This window comes from Mustela putorius, unplaced genomic scaffold (assembly GCF_011764305.1).
Source record: "Mustela putorius furo isolate JIRA1106 unplaced genomic scaffold, ASM1176430v1.1 tig00004007_pilon_pilon_pilon, whole genome shotgun sequence".
NCBI classification, from domain to species: Eukaryota; Metazoa; Chordata; class Mammalia; order Carnivora; family Mustelidae; genus Mustela; species Mustela putorius.
In genome coordinates, this window is record NW_025422145.1 from 8,533,239 (window position 1) to 8,552,083 (window position 18,845).

An 18,845-nucleotide genomic window follows, 5' to 3' on the forward strand; every position below is an offset into this window, starting at 1 on the left:
AGCTTCATTCCTTTTTGTGGCTGAATAACGTGTGTGTAGACCATATTTTGTTTCTCCATCCGTTGATGGACATTTGCATTGTTTCCAGCGCTTGGCTCTTGTGACTAATGCTGCTGTCGTCATGGGTGGACAGAAGTCTGAGGCCGTGCTTTCGGGCCTTTTGGGTGTGTGTTGAGAAGTGGGATTACTGGGTGGGTAACTCTATGTTTACCCTTGTGAGGAACCCCCAGGGCGGCGTGCATGTGCTGGGGCCGACCCTGATTTGATCCTAAGCACTAGGGAGAGCCTGGAGGGTCAGAGCGAGAATGGTGGAAGGAAGTGTGAGAGCTTTTATATTTACATATATTTTTTTAAAGATTTTATTTATTTGAGAGAGATTTATTGAGAGAGATCACAAGCAGGCAGAGAGGCAGGCAGAGAGAGAGGAGGAAGCAGGCTCCCTGCTGAGCAGAGACCCCCCCCCCCATGCGGGGCTCGATCCGAGGACTCGGAGTTCATGACCTGAGCCGAAGGCAGCGGCTTAACCCGCTGAGCCACCCAGGCGCCCCTATATTTACATATTTTTAAAGACTTTATTTATGTGATAGGAAGAAGGCACAAGCCTGGGGGAGGAGCAGAAAGGGAGGGGGAGAAGCAGGCTCCCCACTCAGCAAGGAGCCTGTTGGGGGCTCTATCACAGGACCCTGGGATCCTGATCTGAGTTGAAGTCAGAGGCTTGACTGACTGAGCCACCCAGGCGCCCCAAAGTGTAGGATCTTTTAGAAACAAGAAGAAACTGCACTTTGTAATTTGTGTTCAGTTGTAGCTAAAGATGCAAACATAACGGTCGTAGGCGTGTGGATTTGATTCCTGTGGTTGGAGACCCTGGTCTGGGGAGTGTGGCTGGGTCCCTCAGGTGTTTGGGGACACTGGGCACCCACCGTGTGGGCAAAGCTGTGGTCTTCCCAGACATAAGGGCTTTGCATGCAGGAGCCCGAGCCCTGACCCAGAGCCTGGGTTTGCATCTGGGTTTTCCAGGGGCCACCAACCAATTCACCTGACTTGATTTCGGCTCAAAAAAGCACTGGCTTTTTCTTCAGGGGAAATGCCATGTTGTTCCACTGACCTCTTGTTTTAGGCAGACTCAGAAATCCGACCAGAAGTGGACCACTTCTCCCCCTGTGCAGCCCTGCCGTTCTGATCCTCACCATCCTCATGTCTCCTCGGGGCTGTTGCATCCTGCTGCTGCCATGATCCTTCCCCTGCTAGAGTCTGTTCTCACAGCAGCCAAAGTGATCCTTTGTTTTTCTTTTCGTTTTTAATGTTTATTTATTTAGAGATAGACCATGGGTGGGAGGAGGGGCAGGGGGAGAGGGAGAGCGACTCCTCAAGCAGACTCCCCGCTGAGCACGGTACCCCGATGTAGGCTCCATGCCAGGACCCTGAGATCACCAGAGTGATCCTTTATTTTATTTTTATTTTTGAAGATTTTTTTCTCTATTCATTGAGAGCCGGGGTAGCGGGAGAGGGAGAAGCAGACCCCCCACTGAGCAAGGAGCCACTTAACCCACTGAGCCACTCAGGCACCCCTATAAAATGTCTTAAGAGGTATTAATGATTTGACTTTGACCTCATTAAAGACAAGAATTAACTCAACCCCTGATTTGGTCTAGTTGTAAGCTATTACCTGAGTGAACCTCACCCCCGGAGATTCTGGTTATGTTCGGGATGGGTCCCCAGAATCTTTTTGACAAGCTTGACGCTGATTCTGAAATGCAGCCAGGCTGGGAATTTCAGGAATAGACTATCAGGACAGAAAACGCTAGAGTAATTCATCCCTGCAGACTTCGTGTTCCTGGGGTTCTCAGCTCCGGCTCCATGTGCAGAATCACCTGGAGAGCTTTGTAAAAATATGGTTGCCCAGGGGCTCCTGGGCAGCTCAGTCAGTTAAGAGTCTGCCTCTCGCTCAGGTCATGATCCCAGGGTCCCTTCATCACGCTCCTTGCTCAGCGGGGAGCCTGCTTCTCCCCCTGCTTGCACTTGCTCTCTGTCAGGTAAGTGAAATCTTAAAAAAAAAACAAACCAGGGGCGCCTGAGTGGCTCAGTGGTTTAAGCCGCTGCCTTGGGCTCAGGTCATGATCTCAGGGTCCTGGGATCGGGTCCCGCATTGGACTCTCTGCTCGGCAGAGAGCCTGCTTCCCTCTCTCTCTCTCTGCCTGCCTCTCCATCTACTTGTGATTTCTCTCTGTCAAATAAATAAATAAAATATTAAAAAAAAAAAAAAAAAAACCATACCATTGCCCACACCTGTGACCAGGCATTGCTATTCAGGGTTTCTCAGGTGATTCTCACATGTAGCCTTGCTTGACAGTCACTGCCCTGAAGCATCGCACACTGGAGGTGAGAGCCCGGTTCTCAACAGCTGTGGCAGGAAAGAACCTCCATTTGCATGGGTTGTCGGCTCACACAGCACCAGCAGAGGGCACACAGCACATGCATTGTTTCATCCTCTTCTTCCCGAGCCAGAACCACCGGATCTGCACTTGACCACCCAAGGGCTCCTGCGGCACACACCAGGAGGGCAGTATCTGGGAGATGTCCAAACTCACCTGTGCGCAACCCCTGCAGATTCTGGTAGATGCTGGTATTTGAGAGAGAGAGAGAGCACCGAGAGAGGCAGAGGGAGAAGCAGACTCCGCTGAGCAGAGGGTCTGACATGGGGCTCAATCCCAGGACCCTGAGATCATGACCGGAGCTGAAGACAGAGGCTGAACCCACTGAGCCACCCAGGCGCCTTTGGGGTATCTGTATTTTTATGCTTCCTAGGTAATTCCAAGGCACCCCAACTTTTGAGACTCACTGGGATTTACCCTTCCTGAAGGCCATGCAGATAATAAAGCATCTGCTCTCAGGAGATACAAGTGGTCCTTAGATACACAGGCGATTTCCCCCACTTTGGCGACAGTGCCCACGTGACCATCTGATAGAAACACCCAAGCAGACTTAGGAGGCTGTTCATCGAATGTTCCTAATAGTAAAAGGCATGAACAGCAGTGACAAAACTGGAAGTAAACTGAGTGTTTGTTAGTAGGTAATGTGGTGAATAAATGTCGGTAGAACCATAGTGCGGACCATTATATGGCCCTTCAAAGAAATGATGTTGGGGGGCGCCTGCGAGGCTCAGTCCACCGAGCACCCAACTCCTGGTTTCAAAGTCTCCCGGTCGTGGGACTTTGGCCCGGGTCGGGCTCTGTGCTCCGCGAGGAGTCTGTTTGAGTTACGCTCTCCCTCTGCCCCTCCCCACCATGCTCTCTCTTTAAATTAAATAAATATATCTTTAAAAAAAAAAGAATGAGGGGCGCCTGGGTGATTCAGTGGGTTAAAGCCTCTGCCTTCGACTCAGGTTATGGTCCCAGGGTCCTGGGATCGAGCCCCGCATCTGGCTCTCTGCTCAGCAGGGAGCCTGCTTCCCTTCCTCTCTCTCTCTCTCTCCCTGCCTACTTGTGATCTCTGTCTGTCAAATAAATAAAATCTTTAAAAAATAATAAAATAAAAAAAGAATGAGGTTGAACTATATCTGCTGATGTGGAAAGGTAACCATAGGCTAATGATAAGTGGAAAAAGCAAGCCACAGAGCAGTACAGTTTCGTGTGGTCTTGTTTTTGCGTTTGTATAAATTGTGTAGGTTCTAATTTGTTCACAGTGGTTACAGTCGGGGGTGGTGCGGGTGGACAGGACGGAGGGCAGACGTCCATGTTCAACTTTATAACCTTCTAATACCGTTTTTAAGTTTTTATGACAGAGCATGTTGTCTGGCTTAACAGATGAAGAAAGATGCTGTAAAAAACTCTTTCAGGGACACCTGGGTGGCTCAGTGGATTAAGCCTCTGCCTTCGGCTCGGGTCATGATCCCAGAGAGCCTCGCATTGGGCTCTCTGCTCAGCAGGGAGCTTGCTTCCTCCTCTCTCTCTGCCTGCCTCTCTACCTACCCGTGATCTCTGCCTGTTAAATAAATAAATAAAATCTTAAAAAAAAAATTAAAACAAACAGAAAACCAAAACTCTCTTTCAAGCCAACTCTGTAGGTGAAGGGAAGTTTCTCCACTTTGAATTCCCATTCTGGACTCGGAAGCTAAGCTGATGTCGGGAAATCATGGAGATCGTTGGTGACATGGTCACATTTGTTCCTTTTAGAGTGGTTTTCCTGCCTGTCTGCTGAGACCCTTCTGAACTCTGGGCGCCTCTGTGCCCTGGGCTGGGTATAATTTAGCTGCAGTGGATGGGGTGGTCTGTACCACACCTGTTTCCATCCATTACTTGCTAGGGGCTGAAGGTGTATCCCCCCGCCCCTGCCTTGAAATTCAGCGACTGAAACCATAACCCCCGTGTAGTGGTGTTTGGAGGTGTGGGGCCTTTGGGAGATGATTAGGGTCCCCATGATGGGATAAGACCCTTACAAATAAAGAGGCTGTGTGTGTGTGTGTGTGTGCGCGCCCCCAGGAAGGCCATGTGAGGACACAGGGAAAGAGGTCCTAAGAACCTGACCATGGACTTCAGCCTCCAGAACTGTGAGAAATACATGTCTACCATTTAAACCTTCCAGTGTATGATTACTGGGGAGGTCCTCAAGGGGGTATGTCTGCCAGTTGACCCTCAAACTGGCCCCAGGCAGTCGAAGGTTCTTCAGCCCCTCTCCTGTCCTTGGAATGTAGATTCCACCTGACTTCTCTGTTTCCAGAAGTTGCCCAAGGGATGTGGTGTTGAGCCCATCTGTGCAGTGGACGCCAGTGAACCCAGTGAAGACCATATAAACTCTTAAGGTTCTGGCAGGTGGCTTTGGAGAGCCCCTTATCTTGCAGCTGCCCAGGACAAGGCTTGTAAGTTAAGTTCCCTTATAACCCCTGCCACCTGCCCATCCGGGGTGGCTTGCCTCTTTCTTGGGTCTCGCCCTGTCCCCTACCCCCCCATGTATGGGGGCCAGTTCCAGGATGCACCTGGGGAGCTCACAGGAGGTTGTAAGCCAGCAGGGGTATTCCTTCGTAGCCACCTGCGCACACAGACGTGGTCCCCTAGAGCACAGTGAGGTCGGCGCTAGTCAGGGACATTCACAGTGTGCGCAGCTAGGAGCGAGTGTCCCACCTGCGCCGCTTACCAAAGATAAGACTTCTACCATTCAAGGACCACGTTTAGTGCCCTCCCCAGCGCCGATGTGGTGGGCTCTGCTGCTTGCAGGGGTGGGGGGCAGTCTGGGGTAGACTGCCCAGACGGCCAGGGGTGGGAGCTTTCCTTCCACTGCTGCTTTGTGACTTCAGGACTTATGAGTCCCCACATGGAAAGCAATAAGGTCCCTTTGAACCCCAGGCAGAGTCCAGCTTTTATGGCCTTGTTTTGATCCTGTGGCATTCAACCATGAAATCCTGCCCAATTAATCAGGCAGGGCCCATACCATCTGGCCATGTTTGTACCAGCTCTGGTGACAAAACATCCATTTCACTGATGAACCGTTGAGATATATTCTAGGACTCGGCTCGGCTTGTATCCACTTCAGGAAGTAGACTTAATATCTACGGGTGGGAACTTAACATTGACAGAAACAGACCGTTCAGAAATAGAACCGTAAGTGAGACGCTGTGTGTCCTGCCACGTTGTAACTGTGACCGGTTAGAGATGTTCTCTCTGTGCCTTGGGTTCTTCCTGTGGGAAGCAGCGGTGACTGTGGCACCCACCTAGGCTGGCTGGGGGGACTCACTTGCTACCTGGAACACACTTAAATTGTGCTTGGTCCAGGGCAGCATTTGATAGAAGCTAGCGAGCTTCACTGTTAGCACCCTCCTTTTGCCGAGGAGGTTCAGAGAGGTCAAGGGACTTGCTCAAGGTCACCCAGCTAGAAAGCAGCAAAGTTAGGTCCTTCCGCTGCAGCGTTTTGCCTCCCCAGCACCAAAGGAGAACAGGAAGTAGAAAGCAGTGTCTGTTTTTAACAAAGAGTGTTTGACCGTGAGGTTTTGGTACCTTCCACCACCCACTTTAGGAAGTTACGTTAAGAGAACATAGGAATGCCGACCAGTTCAGGTTGACTTTACAAGGCAGGTGGGCAGGCTGGCAGCTAGGCTGGCCATGGGAAAGGTCCTGGAGTGGAAGACAGTCCCTGCCCGCACCCGATCCTAACCCGACTGCATGTGTGTAGACACACGTCTGTTTATACACTAAGAGACCATCTTTCATACACCTGTGTTTCAAATCCTGGCTTCCAAGCAGTTCCCCCAACCTCTTTGAGATTGTTTCCTCACCTTAAAAATAGGCATATGAATACGTAGCTCATAGGTTTGTCAGGAAAATGCACATAGTAGATGCTCAACAAATGATTAACTGTCATTACTAGATGTGATTATTTTAAAAACACATTGAATGGTAAATCTTGCCATCCAAGAAAATTCTTTTATAGACATGTTGGGTATCCAAGGCAGAGGAAACCTGGAAAACCACAGATCCACACCTTGGTTTTACAGGTGAGAAAAGTCAGAGCCACACAGGGTCACTGACAAAGCTGGAAGAAGTAGTGAGGCAGGGGCCCACGATCCCCGTGCCAGGTCGGGCCACCAAGTCATCTTGACTGTCCTAGATTCTTGACTGGTCTCTCGGCCTCCCTGTCCTTCACAGGAGCGCTCAGCATGGTGGGTGACCTCCCCACCCCACACCACAGCATGGAAATGCGGTGCCTCTGAGCAGGGCGGGGAAGGCCCTCTACAGCCGAGCCCGCCTGTTGCTTTGGTCCAGTCTCTGACTCCTGCGGTCTCTCTGTGATCACATCACAGGACGCCTGTCCTTACCCTGTCTTTGTGCCTCCGGTTAGCTTTGCTCTCTGTCTGGACTGCCTTCCGTCCCTCCTCTGAGTCACTGGAGCAGTCCCTCTCAACCTTGAAGATGGAATTCAGGGACCTAACTTCCAGCCCAATGTGGGGCCTGCACGCTACAGCATCTGGGGTCTGCCTGTATTCTGATCCCTAGGCTGGCTTGCTGTGACCTCTACCCCACCAAGAGATGAGCTGAGTGGGAGGACGATGCCCTGTCCACCCCTGTGCCCCCGCCACATGCTAAGTCCTCAAGCTCTGGTGACGTTAGTGGCCTCATGGTGCTTCCTGAGCCCAAGGCAGACTTATGCAGGCAGAGTAATCCCCCAAGACCTCCCTCAGTGGTATATAATAGGTGTTTAATAGGTACTTGTCAGACGATGACTTAACTAAACCGTCCCCAACCCCAAAAAGGCCACGTTCGTGCTCATGTTTCCATTATAAATTTTTTAATTAAGAATACTGATTAACGCAGGAAACAGATTTAATTCACGGAATTGTGTATATGGTCATCAGTTACATTGTGACATGTCAATTTCTTTATCATTGATTGGCACTGTCAACAGAATACTGTAAACAAGATCACTTTGAATGTTTAAGTCAGTGGTGCTCCCACCTGGGGTTCTCTACCATGAGCTGATCTATGTATGTGTGTGTGTATATATATATATATATATATATGTATATGTAGAGAGATAGGTATAGATACACAGGTATATTAATGTGCACAACTTTGCATGGTTACTGAGTGTCAGTAAAAATTATAAAAAAACACCCATTTATTATAATAAAAGTGAGGATGTGCTAAGACTTGCTATTACAGGACCTTGTTTTCTGTAAAAGTAACAAGACTTGCTAGAGATAGTTAACTAAGGTCTATGGCACTGATGGGAGATGGATTCATTCCCAGACCGCTGGCGACAGAAGCACTCTGCGGGCCCCGCCCTCGTCAGCCACCTGTCGGCTGGGCTCCCCGTTTTTACCCACCTCCCCCCTTACAATCTCGAGCCCTGCCGAGAGTCTTTTCCTTGAATTTCTTCCAGCTGTACCCCCACCTCCAAAAGAGGATGCCTCAGGAACTCGTGTGATGCCCTGAGCCAACAAGATCGTGTTGAAAAATGGCTTAAAAAGTTTCACGCGAAGGAACTTCCCTTGGTAAGGAGTGAATAAGTCTGGAAGTGCCTTTCCAGATAGAACGATTTCATTTCTCCACGATTGCCTCATGAGAGAGAACAAAATGCCTATAGCCAGTCTCTCTACTGAAAGAGTCGAGTTTCCGGTTGCGCCTTGGCTTGAAAACCTTTTGGACTCCGGCACCCAATGCTGAGGTTCTCCAGAGAAAGTCTACTTGTGCCAATAAATGAATTAGGGTTTGGTTTGCATCTGGCTTGTTAAATAAGGCCTTAACTCTTGGGATATTGCCTGTGGAATCTGGGAAAGTATGAGACCATGAACTGGTGTGTCTTTGAGCGTGCTGTCTCCTTTTCTGCAACACTCCTCCTTGCCTTCCTTGGAGAACTCTGGTTCATTCTACCAACTCGTGCCCCATGTTATTTTTCCCCCGAAACCTCCTGAGCCTGCCTGCCACTCCCTCTGACTTCCCGACGTTCCCATACATCTGTCACAGCACTTGCCACTTGGCTTGGATTTCCGGTTGAAGAATTTTGTCCCCAGTGAGATGGGAGTCCCTCGACAGCAGGGACCATGTTGTATTCCTAGTGCTTAGCACCGGGCCTGGGACAGGGGAGGGACTTAGCGAGAGTCCCATGAAGGAATGACAGAATAAACAGATGGACATACGAACGAGGGGTACCCTGCACAGAGAGGGGCAGACACCTCCACTCAACCGGCAGAGCCAACAGCCCTACACCAACACAAGTCCTCCTGGAAAGCCGTGGTTAGCACAGACCCCAAGATGAGGCGTGCACCAGAAGCCACGGATCTGACCGCGTCTGTTTAATACGCACTGGCACTGCCTTTTCTTCTCGACAAACACAGGTCGAGGACCACTGGGAAGAGTGGAAGCAGAAAAGAAAAAGAAACCACCACCACCCATTTGAGGTCTTGGATGATTAGTTATTAGAAGATCAAAGAGCCGAACTGAAATCTTGCTGTGTCCAGTTCCCAAGACAGCCGAGCAGGCAGCGGGAGGCGGAGCGCTTCCCTCAAGGCCTCTGAGTCTGCCCCACTCAACACCCGTCCGCTGCTGCGGGACAACCAGAGGCTCTTTGTAGGAGCATTGCAAGTCTGATCGTTTCCAAGACTGTCTCGCCTCCAGAAGAGGCCCCTTGGCCTCTGCTACCATCCAACTCAGCATTTAACTCTCATCTGCCTGGTAAGCTACATCCTCCTCTCTGTCAGGAAAGTCTCTAATCTGGAGTGGCCAGTACAAGGAAACCACCTGGAACCAACAGGCCATCTTTTCTGCATGGTGCACTGGTGCCTGGAGTTTCACGGTGCTACCCTCAGGAAGAAATCTAGCTTAGCAACCAGTTCTCCGGGCTGGAGGGCTTCGCACGGCTCTGCCGTCTAGTGAGGGCTGCTCCGAAGGGGAGTAGAGAAAGAGCCCCTGGGGCGAGGAGTCCACGGGTCAGACCCCAGGTGCCCAGGGAGACAGGGGGAGGTGGCTCTGCTGCCCAAAGCCCTGGGCTTCTGTTCCAGGGCCACTGGCTTGTGCTTCTGACCTTTTGGCTCCTGTGTGTCCCCATGGATGCTCAGAGGACACACTGGGATCCCAGGACTGGGATCACATTTAACAGAGGGGACAGAGTCAGGGGAATGGAAGGTGGTGAGTAAGAAGTGCCGGTGATGCCTCCCAGAGATTCTCCAAGGCCAAGCCCCGTCAAGGACGGAATTCACAGTTTAGAGGATGCCCAGATACACTGAGTGGAGCGACCCCTTCCTGCACTGCAAGCTCCAGCCTAATGTTCCTCCTGTCCTGCCTTTGTGTCATCTGTCCTGTCCTTCGCTGAACTGTGCATGGGACCTGCTCAGAGCCCCAGGCTGGGCAGGAGGGGGAAAGCAAGCCTGTCTGCATCAGGCGAGGGGGGCCCGCACCCTTGATCACGCAATATGGCACTCGAGAGGGCCCGGAACCCAGAAGTCCCCGCCACCAGTCCTGGGAGCAGCTGTCATTCTTTTGCCTGGCTTCCAAAGAAACTGTTGGGGTCAAGGTGGGCACATATATGGCCAGGACCCTCATGGCCCTGCCGAAGACGATGTCCAGGGCTCATGCAGACTTTCTGGGCTCAGACCCATGTGCGTCATTGGCTCTGCAGGGAGGAAAATCAAAACCAGCCCCTCCCGCCCGTCCCCTCCCCCCGAAGCCACCACAAACATCCCCGCCCCACAAAGAACCCTTCCCTTTACGCATTCGCCTCTGATACTTTAAGTGAAAACATGAATTAGGCAAACTAATCAATTTGACAACAGTTGAGATTGGGGCTTTCTCAGAGCACAGTGGAAATGGCTTCTTTACTTGAAGTCTGCTAAGATGTCGCTGAAAATATTGAGGAACAGGTGCGCGTGGTGATCCCTGAAGACCAGAGTGGGGCGGAATCGGATGGATTTGTCCCCGCAGCCTCCCAACACCACGCCTGAAAGCAGAGGCAGGAGGAGAGTCAGTGGCCTGGGCACAGAGCCGCGCCGTGGCCGCCGGGAGGGGGCTACCTGCAGTGCACCTTCCTTCCGTCCAGCTTCTGTCTGTCCTTCCTCCCAGCCTGCCGGCCGTTCTCTCTCTCTCCTTCCCACCTTCCCTTCTACCTCCAATGTCTGCTCTGCTGCCCCCGAACCAGGCCAGCCGAGGCCTGCCTTCCAGAAACTCATGGTAGGGTCAGGAAGGAAAGAAGCAAACAGGAAAATGACGGAGTCCAGGGAGGCCGGCAGCAGGTGCGAGGGGCAGAGCTGTCACCACGGAGGGTTGGACCTGCTGATTTTCAAGGGTGTCTTCAGCACTGACGAGTTGGGTGTCCTGGTCAAGGTCCTGCAGTGCCCCCGAAACTCAGCTTTCTCTTCTTAAAGAGGAGACGAGATACCCCTGCCCCTTGGGAATTCTGAGAGGGAGCAGTGAAGGGGCCGTGTCTACGCTTGACCCATCTTAGGGCCTCCGATCGCACGCTCTGACCCCACTGCACCTCTGCCATGGCTTCCCATAGCTCAGGAAGAAGCTGGGACTCTACAACAGGCTCTGCAGGCCCACGTGATGTGTGCCCCGTGGCCGCTCCTCACACCCCGTTCCAGGGGCTTCTCCACCTCCGTGGGCTCCATCCTGCCTCAGGTAATTGCACATGTCCCTCCCTGTGTCCGAATGCCCTTCCCCACCTTCCCCTGGCCAGCCCCAGCTCCCTGGCTAGACTTAAGGTAAAATGCCTCTTCCTCGAGGAAGCCTCCCTGATTTCCTGGTCCGACACTTCCCCAGACCATTCCATCCTTAGCCCCTTTCCTCCTTCCCAGGATGCAGAACTGCAACCGATGCTTTACGAAAAGCTGTCTCACGTGGTCCCTGCATGCTAGACCGTGAGCTCCTTGAAGGAAGGGCCCCGATGGTCTAGCTCCTTCATCATCTCAGTTGTCTCCTTTGTTGTGTAACTCACCTTCTCAGTGAATGTCTGTCGAGTGAATGAATAAGGAAATCCCACTGGCCCCTGTCCCTTCTTTCCCGAAAGAGCACTCAGACTGTCTTCAGCCCCTCGAACCCTCTGCCACCCTGTGCCCCGCAGTGCACCCTCCCCAGGTGACCTGGATCCCTGATGCAGCCCAGCTTCCAGTCCTGCTCACTTACCTTTGTTTCTGGCCATTAAAATGAGTTTATTCCGTATGGTTTCATCGGGAGTGTCAAAGGAGCAAAAGGTGCCTCGTCCTCTCACTCTGCTGATGAACTGGGGGTACCGGGCCTGCAATGGGCAGGGGCGGGGGGGGCACGTCAAAGCCCATCACCCGGGCAGCAGCCGGGCCGTCACTGAGGCTCCTCACATGCACCCCAGGGTCTGGCCTTCAGGCCTGTGCAGCTCCAGCAGGACGGCTGCGGGGTTACGGGCTCTGGCTCTACACATCCAGTCCCGAGTCCAAAACCCGCTCTGCCTCTCTCTCCTGAAGCACCCTGTAAGTGGCCCGTGCCTCACCTTCCTCTTAAACTGAAGTATGTAAATGCTCTTGTTCCCCACGGGCCATGCTGGGAATTTAGTGACACAAGATTGGCACTCGGCAGGTGCTCAGAGGACGTCAGCCGTCCTTATCAGAACTTCCACTGGCTCTGTCAGTTAAGCATCCAACTCTTGGTTTGAGCTCAGGTCATGATCCCAGGGTCGTGGGATCAATTCTCCCTAACCCTCTGCCCCACTACCCCGAATATGTGCCCTCGCGCTCTCTCTTTCTCCCTGTCAAATAAATAAGTAAATAAATACATGTTAAAAAACCATAACCTTAGGGCAGTGGGGCAGAGCCGAGGGGCGAGTGTCATCTCATTGGTGGAAAAGTGGAGATAAAGCCACATTCTGGTGCTAATAAGGGCCCATATGGGTGCCAGGCACTTACATGCATGGTCCACCAGCAGAGGAGGGCCCAGTGGGTCTCCACAGGTGGGGAAACTGAGGCTCAGAAGTCCCTGCAGCACTTCCTCTGCTTGTTCAGGCACCTGCTGACTGGCTGGAAGGTCTCAGCTGCTCTAACAGCCACACTTTACCCCTTGAGCGTCTGGGCCTCCTGAGCGCCCCTAGAACATGGACTTTGAAGTCCGCCAGCATCAGGTTCCAGCCCCAGGGGTGTCATATGGGAGCTGTCTCACTTTGGACAAGCCAACAACCCCTCCGTGCCTCAGTTCCCTCACCTATAAAACTGGGCTAGTAATGGTGGCTACACTCACCACTGCTGGACTTCACCCCGCGGGTGTCAGAGATCCCCTGTTCCAGGCCAGGCACGCAGCAGGTGCTCAATAATGCAGGCTGTTACCACAACTGACCAACCTCCCTCCCCAAATCCCTGCCATCTCCCGCTGGTGGTTCTGCTCAGGTCACAGGCAACTGGACCCTCCAGCTCCCAGCGGATGGGCTCTTTGTGACCGTCAACCGGGGAGGGTCCGCTGACCTCCAGCTCCTGAGTGGGCTGTGCTCCCACCGGCCCCGCCCCATCTGGGAGAGTCCTGTGCACGTGTATGTGTGTGTATGTGTGTGTGTGCGCACGCTAAGTGGGGGGAGGGTGTCGGGCAGGGATCTTGACAGAAAAAGGCAATTATAACCGAGAGCTGTGTCGTCCCACGCAGCAGCCACGTGTGGCCCGAGATGTGGCAAGTGCAAGTGGAGACACGCTGTCCATGGAAGGTCTGGGCCGGGTTTCCAAGTCTTAAGAGAATACAACCTCCCACAGTGACTGTTTTCCGTACTGACGGCAGGCCGAAATCATCGTGCGGACGTGATGGGTTAAGTAAGACACATTATTGCTAACTTTGCCCCCTTCCTTTTTACTGTCCGTCTGCTTACTAGAACGTTTAAAATCACTTCTGTGGCTTGTCCCGTTAGTGCTACTGCGGAGTGGTACGTGTGAGAGCACAGCAGCAACAAGGAACGAGGTGACGTGTCCGGGGGAGTGTGAGTGCGGTGCGTTTGCGAGGCTTCCCAGAGGACGGCTGCCCGAACTTAAGAGAGCCAGGGACGGGGAGTGGGGGAGGGGCGGACCCTACAGAAACGGGGAGCTCAGATGGTGCCCTGGAGGGCGGGGAGCCACGGATGGGGGAACGCGAGGGGTACCTGGAGGTCCAGCAGCCCCGTCAGCAGGGCCTTCCCAGCATGCGCTGCGTTGTTCAGCAGGTCCTCCCGCTTGATGATGTTGATGACCTCGGCCAGCAGCAGGTTCTTGGACGGGTCCCCCAGCCAGGTGTTGAAGATCCGGTATGGCTGGAACGAGGCCCAGGGTGTTGGAAGGGTTCATACACGGGCACACCCTGGAGGGGCCCCACTTCCTTCAGACACGTGTCCGTCTTGGGAGGAGAGAAACCGGACCAACGAGCATCTACCAAGGCCCGGGAGGGTAAGACACGTCATCTCACTGCAACGGCTGCTACTGTTAGGGAGACCAAGTCGGTCCATGCCCTAGACAATCTCTCAGTCCTGGGGCAACCACGACAGTTGGCCCTTAACTACTTATAATCCTCATTTTCTAGACGAGGAGCCAAGGTTCTGAAAGGTTAAGTGATTTGTCCTGGAAAATACCGGTGGGGAGTCAGGAGTGGATTGGGGGCAGTCTGATTTACAGTGACCACCGATTTACTCCTCCATGAATTATTCAGGTGTTAGTGCAGCTAACTAAAACACACTTCCTAGCCTCCCTTGGAGACAGGAGTGGACATGTGACCAGATCTTAGTCAAAGTGTTAGAAACAGAAATGTTGTGGGATTTCTGGGAAGGCTGCTTTATTAAGACAAGCAGGAGGCCACTTTGTCCTTTCCTTCTTTTTCTTCCTACTGCCTAGAACCGATACATGATGGCTGGAGCTCCAGCAGTGATTTTGGATCATCAGGCAATATTGAAGGTGGAAAGCACATGCAGGAATAGCAGAAGAAAAGATCCCGGGCCCCTGATGACTGTGTGTGTGTGTGTGTGTGTGTGTGTATGAGAACCCCTATGTATATTTGGCAGTACAGTGTACTGGTTTAGAGCATGGGCTCCTCATTTGAATCCTGGCTTCGTCACTTAACAGGCTGTATGAACTTGGACAGTTTAATTAACCTCTCCATGCCTGGTTTTTCGTTGGCAAAATAGGAGAGAAAAATAACACCTACTTGGTTAGATTGTTTTAAGGATTAAAAGGACCTGAGAAGTACTTAGAATGGGGCCAGGCACAGAGCACGTGCTCAGTTCAAAGCAGCGGCTAGTAACATTATCCTATGGGCACATGGAGATCAGGAGACTGACAGTGGGCTCTGAGGAAGTTGCCCCGCACAAAGTTGGGTGATCATAACCACTGGTTAATTACACTGGTAAGAAGTGGGTATCAGGGGCCCCATGTGACCTGGTAGGTGTCCACTCAGCTCCTGGTTTGGAGAAAGAAGTGGTGGGGAGCCAGGGTGGGTGGCTACTCACAGCATTGGGTCTGAACTCCTCCTTGTGGAAGAAGCCCCCAGTCATCATCTTCTTGCTGAAGGTCATCACGTCTGCAGGGTCAGCCAAGCCCCAGTGCTCGTGGGCCCAGAACTTGCCTGTGCAGCCCCCTCCCGTCTGGACCTCATCCACCAAGAAGGCACAACCGTGCTGGCGGAGATGGGAGAGAAGGAGCAAATCAACACCCACCATGTCGACCAACATCCAACCAGCCAGAGACGTACCGCTTTCTGGTCTGTGAACCAGGCCCCTGCTCCTGGGCCAAGCAGGTGCATTGGAGCTGGACCTGAACCTGTCCTCAGACTGCTGAGCTAGAATAGGACCGTAACATCGAGTATACCCTGAACCTACTCCCAGCAACACCGGATTCAGCTTCAGGCCCTAAGTGAGTCAGCGACTTCCTCCGCGGGCTGGCGGTCCCAGCAGAGAGGCCCAGTCCTGCCTCCCAGGCTCCAGCTGTCCTGTTTGCCGGTTCCACTCACCAGCCCGACCGCCGGTTACCGTGTACGTGTTTAGAGCAGCTCCTGTCTTACTGGCTGGATGTGCCAGTTGCACGTGCACGAGGTATTAAAGTAAACACGGGATATTAGTCTAGAGTCTGCTCGCTTTGCGTCTATGGAGTGTGGATCACGCTGGGCTGAGAGATGAGGTGGGGTCTGCAGAGAGAACAGGAGGCTGAGGCCTTCCCAGGCATCCCTGGATTGGGCAAGTCGCTGACTAACGTGGCAGGGTGGAGGCTGGTTCTGCAGTGAGATTTTAGGGACAAACTCCTAACCTAGTCCCTGCCTCCAGTGCCCCTACCTGCGAGGCCATCAGGCAGCCTCTGACCATCTGGACATGCTCGAGGACTCCAGAGCTAACTCTTTGCTCTGGAAACCAGCTGGAGAGGGCCCATGGCCCCGACCGGCCCCCACGCCATGCACTGACCTTCCTGGAGATGTCTCTCAGCTTCCGGAAGAAGTCGTCAGACGCGTGGTTGTCCCCGCCCTCTGACTGGATGGGCTCCACGATGATCCCTGCCACCGTCTTCTTCTTTTTCCGGTATTTCACAATCAGATCTTCTACCTGCATTCCCGGGGGGGCAAGCAACAATGGCTGCCTAGTAGGGCAGCGTCCGTGGATGGGCAGGTGGTCTCCCCTTCCCCCGGAAATGATGCCAGACACGTGTTCACGTGTACTTCCGGCGAAGATGGCGGCAGCCATTCAGAGCCGCTCATGTGGGCGGGGATGCGCCCTACTTGGGCCTGGTGCTAGCACCTGCAGGGGAGAAACTAAGGACTCGGGCCACAGAGGGGCTGAATGAGACCACCCAGCACAGGCCCGGCATATGGGAAGGAGTTGCTGCCCCCACCGCAAGTACAATGCTACGGCCACTGCATCGTCAGCATGATACTGGTAGGAGAGTCCTTTCTGTGCAGAATCTCAGATACGTATTTGTTTAAAAAATGGTGATTTCTAGAAAAACTCCCATTATATATGTAGCTAAATATTTCTGTTGCATGGGGCTGTACTAGACTCCATTCCCGTCACTTTTCTTTACCGCGAAGTACCTAGTACCTAGCACCTTGCTTCACATGCAGTCCATGTTAATCATTAACTGATCGAAAAGGATGACATGTCTAAGGGGCAAAGCTGCCTCAAACCAGCCTCATTTGAGCTCAGATTCCAACCATGAAGACTTTCCAGTGTCTTTTCCCCAGCAAAGACTCCTTCCAGAGTCTAACACGGAACGTAATACGCAGGACAGATCGAAGGGAGGGCTGCTGGTTATGGCAGAGACGCGGCATCAGGGCTGTCCCTCCCCTACCCCTCGCTGCAACCCCAGAGCAGCCCTAGGACTTGGGAGCGGGCTGAAAAGTGGTAGACAACAGGATCCTAGGCGTCCACTTTTTCCGTGGGCTGCCCTGTATCCTCATAAAGCCTCTCTTGTTCCGGAGTCAGCGAAGCTTACCCCCAAAGAAACTTAAATGGTACCAGAAATCAGTACTGGAAACCGGGTGATGGATGCCAGGAGACAAAATCAAGGTGTCCCGTTCCTTTTCCCGGTTCAGAACATGTGGGACACAAGGCCTCTCAGTCCCCACGTCCCTCCCAGGGACCACCACGCAGGTCCTAGGCAAACTCTGCGTGCCCCTCCCCGAGGGGAAGGAGACGGGGCAGTATTACCTCTTCGAGACAGCGGGCTTCTTCCTGCTGGTTCTCTTTCACAAAATCTTCCAAAGGGTATTTCAGCCGTGGGAACGGTGCAATGGGCCAGTCGAAGGAAGGGATGTCGATCTTGTGAATAGCTTTGGAGTGCGTGGTCGCTAAGCATCCTAGGCCAGCAAAACACAAGGTGGTTGGGCTTGGGGAAGTAGGAGGAACAGTCTTCGAAAAGCAGATCATGGGCAATTCAGGTCATGTCTTCCAACCCCCAGGGAGGCCTGCTGCCTGGAGTTCCTGTGATACTCTGATGCTGAAGCAGAACCCGTGTGTGTGTGTGTGTGTGTGCGCGCACGCGCGCGCAGGCACGCTTTCCTTCCTGATTCACTGCAGATTCCGCACAAACTCTGAAGGCACGCAGGCACGGAGTCAGGGTTTGAATCCCGGCTGTGCCACTGTCGGGCCCTGGCATGTTCCTTCCTTGCCAGGTCCTGATCTCCACATCTGCAAAGTGGGACTAACAGTACCCGCTCTGCAGAGAACAGCGTGGAGTTAGTGAGATGCTACATGAAAACGGCCAAGGTGAGATATACGTGAAAACTGCGGCTGCTGCTGTTAATCACAGTCTAACTGCCACCAGGGGCTCACCCCGGGCTCTCCTTACCCATGGTCCTCCCATGGAACGCGCCCATGAACGAGAGGATGCTGTACTCGGGGCAGCCGGGGGCCTAGGACCAGAAAACAGTGGTGGTCAGTCACAGTCTTAGGGCTGGGGGATTGTACTGTTGACCCGCACGCCTAGAAGAACACACATGTCTGTCAGAAGAACCCGAGTCCGCTCTCAGGACCAAGTGAAGACCAAGTGAAGTCCCAAGGTCTACACCCGGCCCACAGACGCTCAAGTAAAAATGTTTTCAATCAAGAGATTTCATGTAACTGTCTAAACTTCTGGCTTCTTACAAGTTCTGCATCATCTGGGCCCATTTTCCTCCTGTGGCCACTGCAGGTGGCTAAGGCCTAAAGGCTGGGCAGACACGTTGCCCCAGGGCCCAACACCTGCCGTAGGCTGCTGGGGCTTATGAGTTTTGAGCTCATACTGTGACCAGACTGCTCTGGCTTCCACTGCTCTGGTGGGCCAGACATCTCCGGGGATACAAGGCTGGGCAGGGCATCTCCCTGCAAGTCTCTGGGCTTTTGGAAGGGGTCTGTGGGCTGGGGCCAGAGTGGCAGCCTCTTCCTATGAGGATGCTGCCCGCGCTCCGGAGGGACGCAGGAACTCCCACGTGGACGGCACAGTGGTCTCATTTCCAACCAAGCCAGACGCTTTTCCAGCTGCTTTAGGCAGACTACTGGGGGCCCAGAGTTGCTGGGAGGCTCACATCACATTTTCTCGGGCCGGCTGATCTCCTCGGGGTCCCTGACAGCCCTGGGGAAGAGCACTAACCCTCCTTCCCCGTCCCCCAAACTCTGGAATACCCTTCCTGCCACTTTCCGTAATTGTCCCCTGATGCCGCCACTAAACATGAGCAACGGGACCTACAAGTGTGACGGAACAGGATGTCCGTGGGGGTCAGGTGAGAAGGGGGGAGGCATGACCCACTGTTTATTATAAAGACGGCCAGAAGGAAAAAGGAAGTGTTTAAGTTTATGGAGGTTGGTGTGAACACAGAGAAAGAGGTGGATGAGGGGAGAAAAATTTAAGGAAGCATGAAAAGAAATTAAAAACAATCTTACCACCCAGAGGCAACCCACTGTAAACATATTAGCGGGATTCCTTCCAGTAATCT

At 53.0% G+C, this 18,845-nt stretch overlaps 1 protein-coding gene and 1 long non-coding RNA gene across 4 annotated transcripts in view; one reads left to right on the forward strand and one right to left on the reverse strand.

Annotated features, from left to right (window-relative positions):
• Positions 1 to 7,258: 7,258 nt before the first annotated feature.
• Positions 7,259 to 18,845, reverse strand: part of ABAT (4-aminobutyrate aminotransferase) — an 81,141-nt gene continuing 69,554 nt past the window's right edge. For all 3 annotated transcript variants that reach the window (XM_045071970.1, XM_004750414.3, XM_004750413.3), the window contains 7 exons: positions 17,723 to 17,786; positions 17,083 to 17,231; positions 15,844 to 15,981; positions 14,899 to 15,066; positions 13,567 to 13,713; positions 11,607 to 11,718; positions 7,259 to 10,422 (listed from right to left, as the gene is read on the reverse strand). In XM_045071970.1, coding sequence (XP_044927905.1) covers positions 10,301 to 10,422; positions 11,607 to 11,718; positions 13,567 to 13,713; positions 14,899 to 15,066; positions 15,844 to 15,981; positions 17,083 to 17,231; positions 17,723 to 17,786 — 900 coding nt within the window. In that variant the 3' untranslated portion in view covers positions 7,259 to 10,300. The remainder of the gene's footprint in view (positions 10,423 to 11,606; positions 11,719 to 13,566; positions 13,714 to 14,898; positions 15,067 to 15,843; positions 15,982 to 17,082; positions 17,232 to 17,722; positions 17,787 to 18,845) is intronic.
• Positions 10,418 to 14,900, forward strand: LOC123389703. Its single transcript, XR_006604326.1, has 4 exons — positions 10,418 to 11,102; positions 13,083 to 13,243; positions 13,339 to 13,846; positions 14,288 to 14,900. It is a non-coding gene; the product is annotated as an uncharacterized LOC123389703 (long non-coding RNA).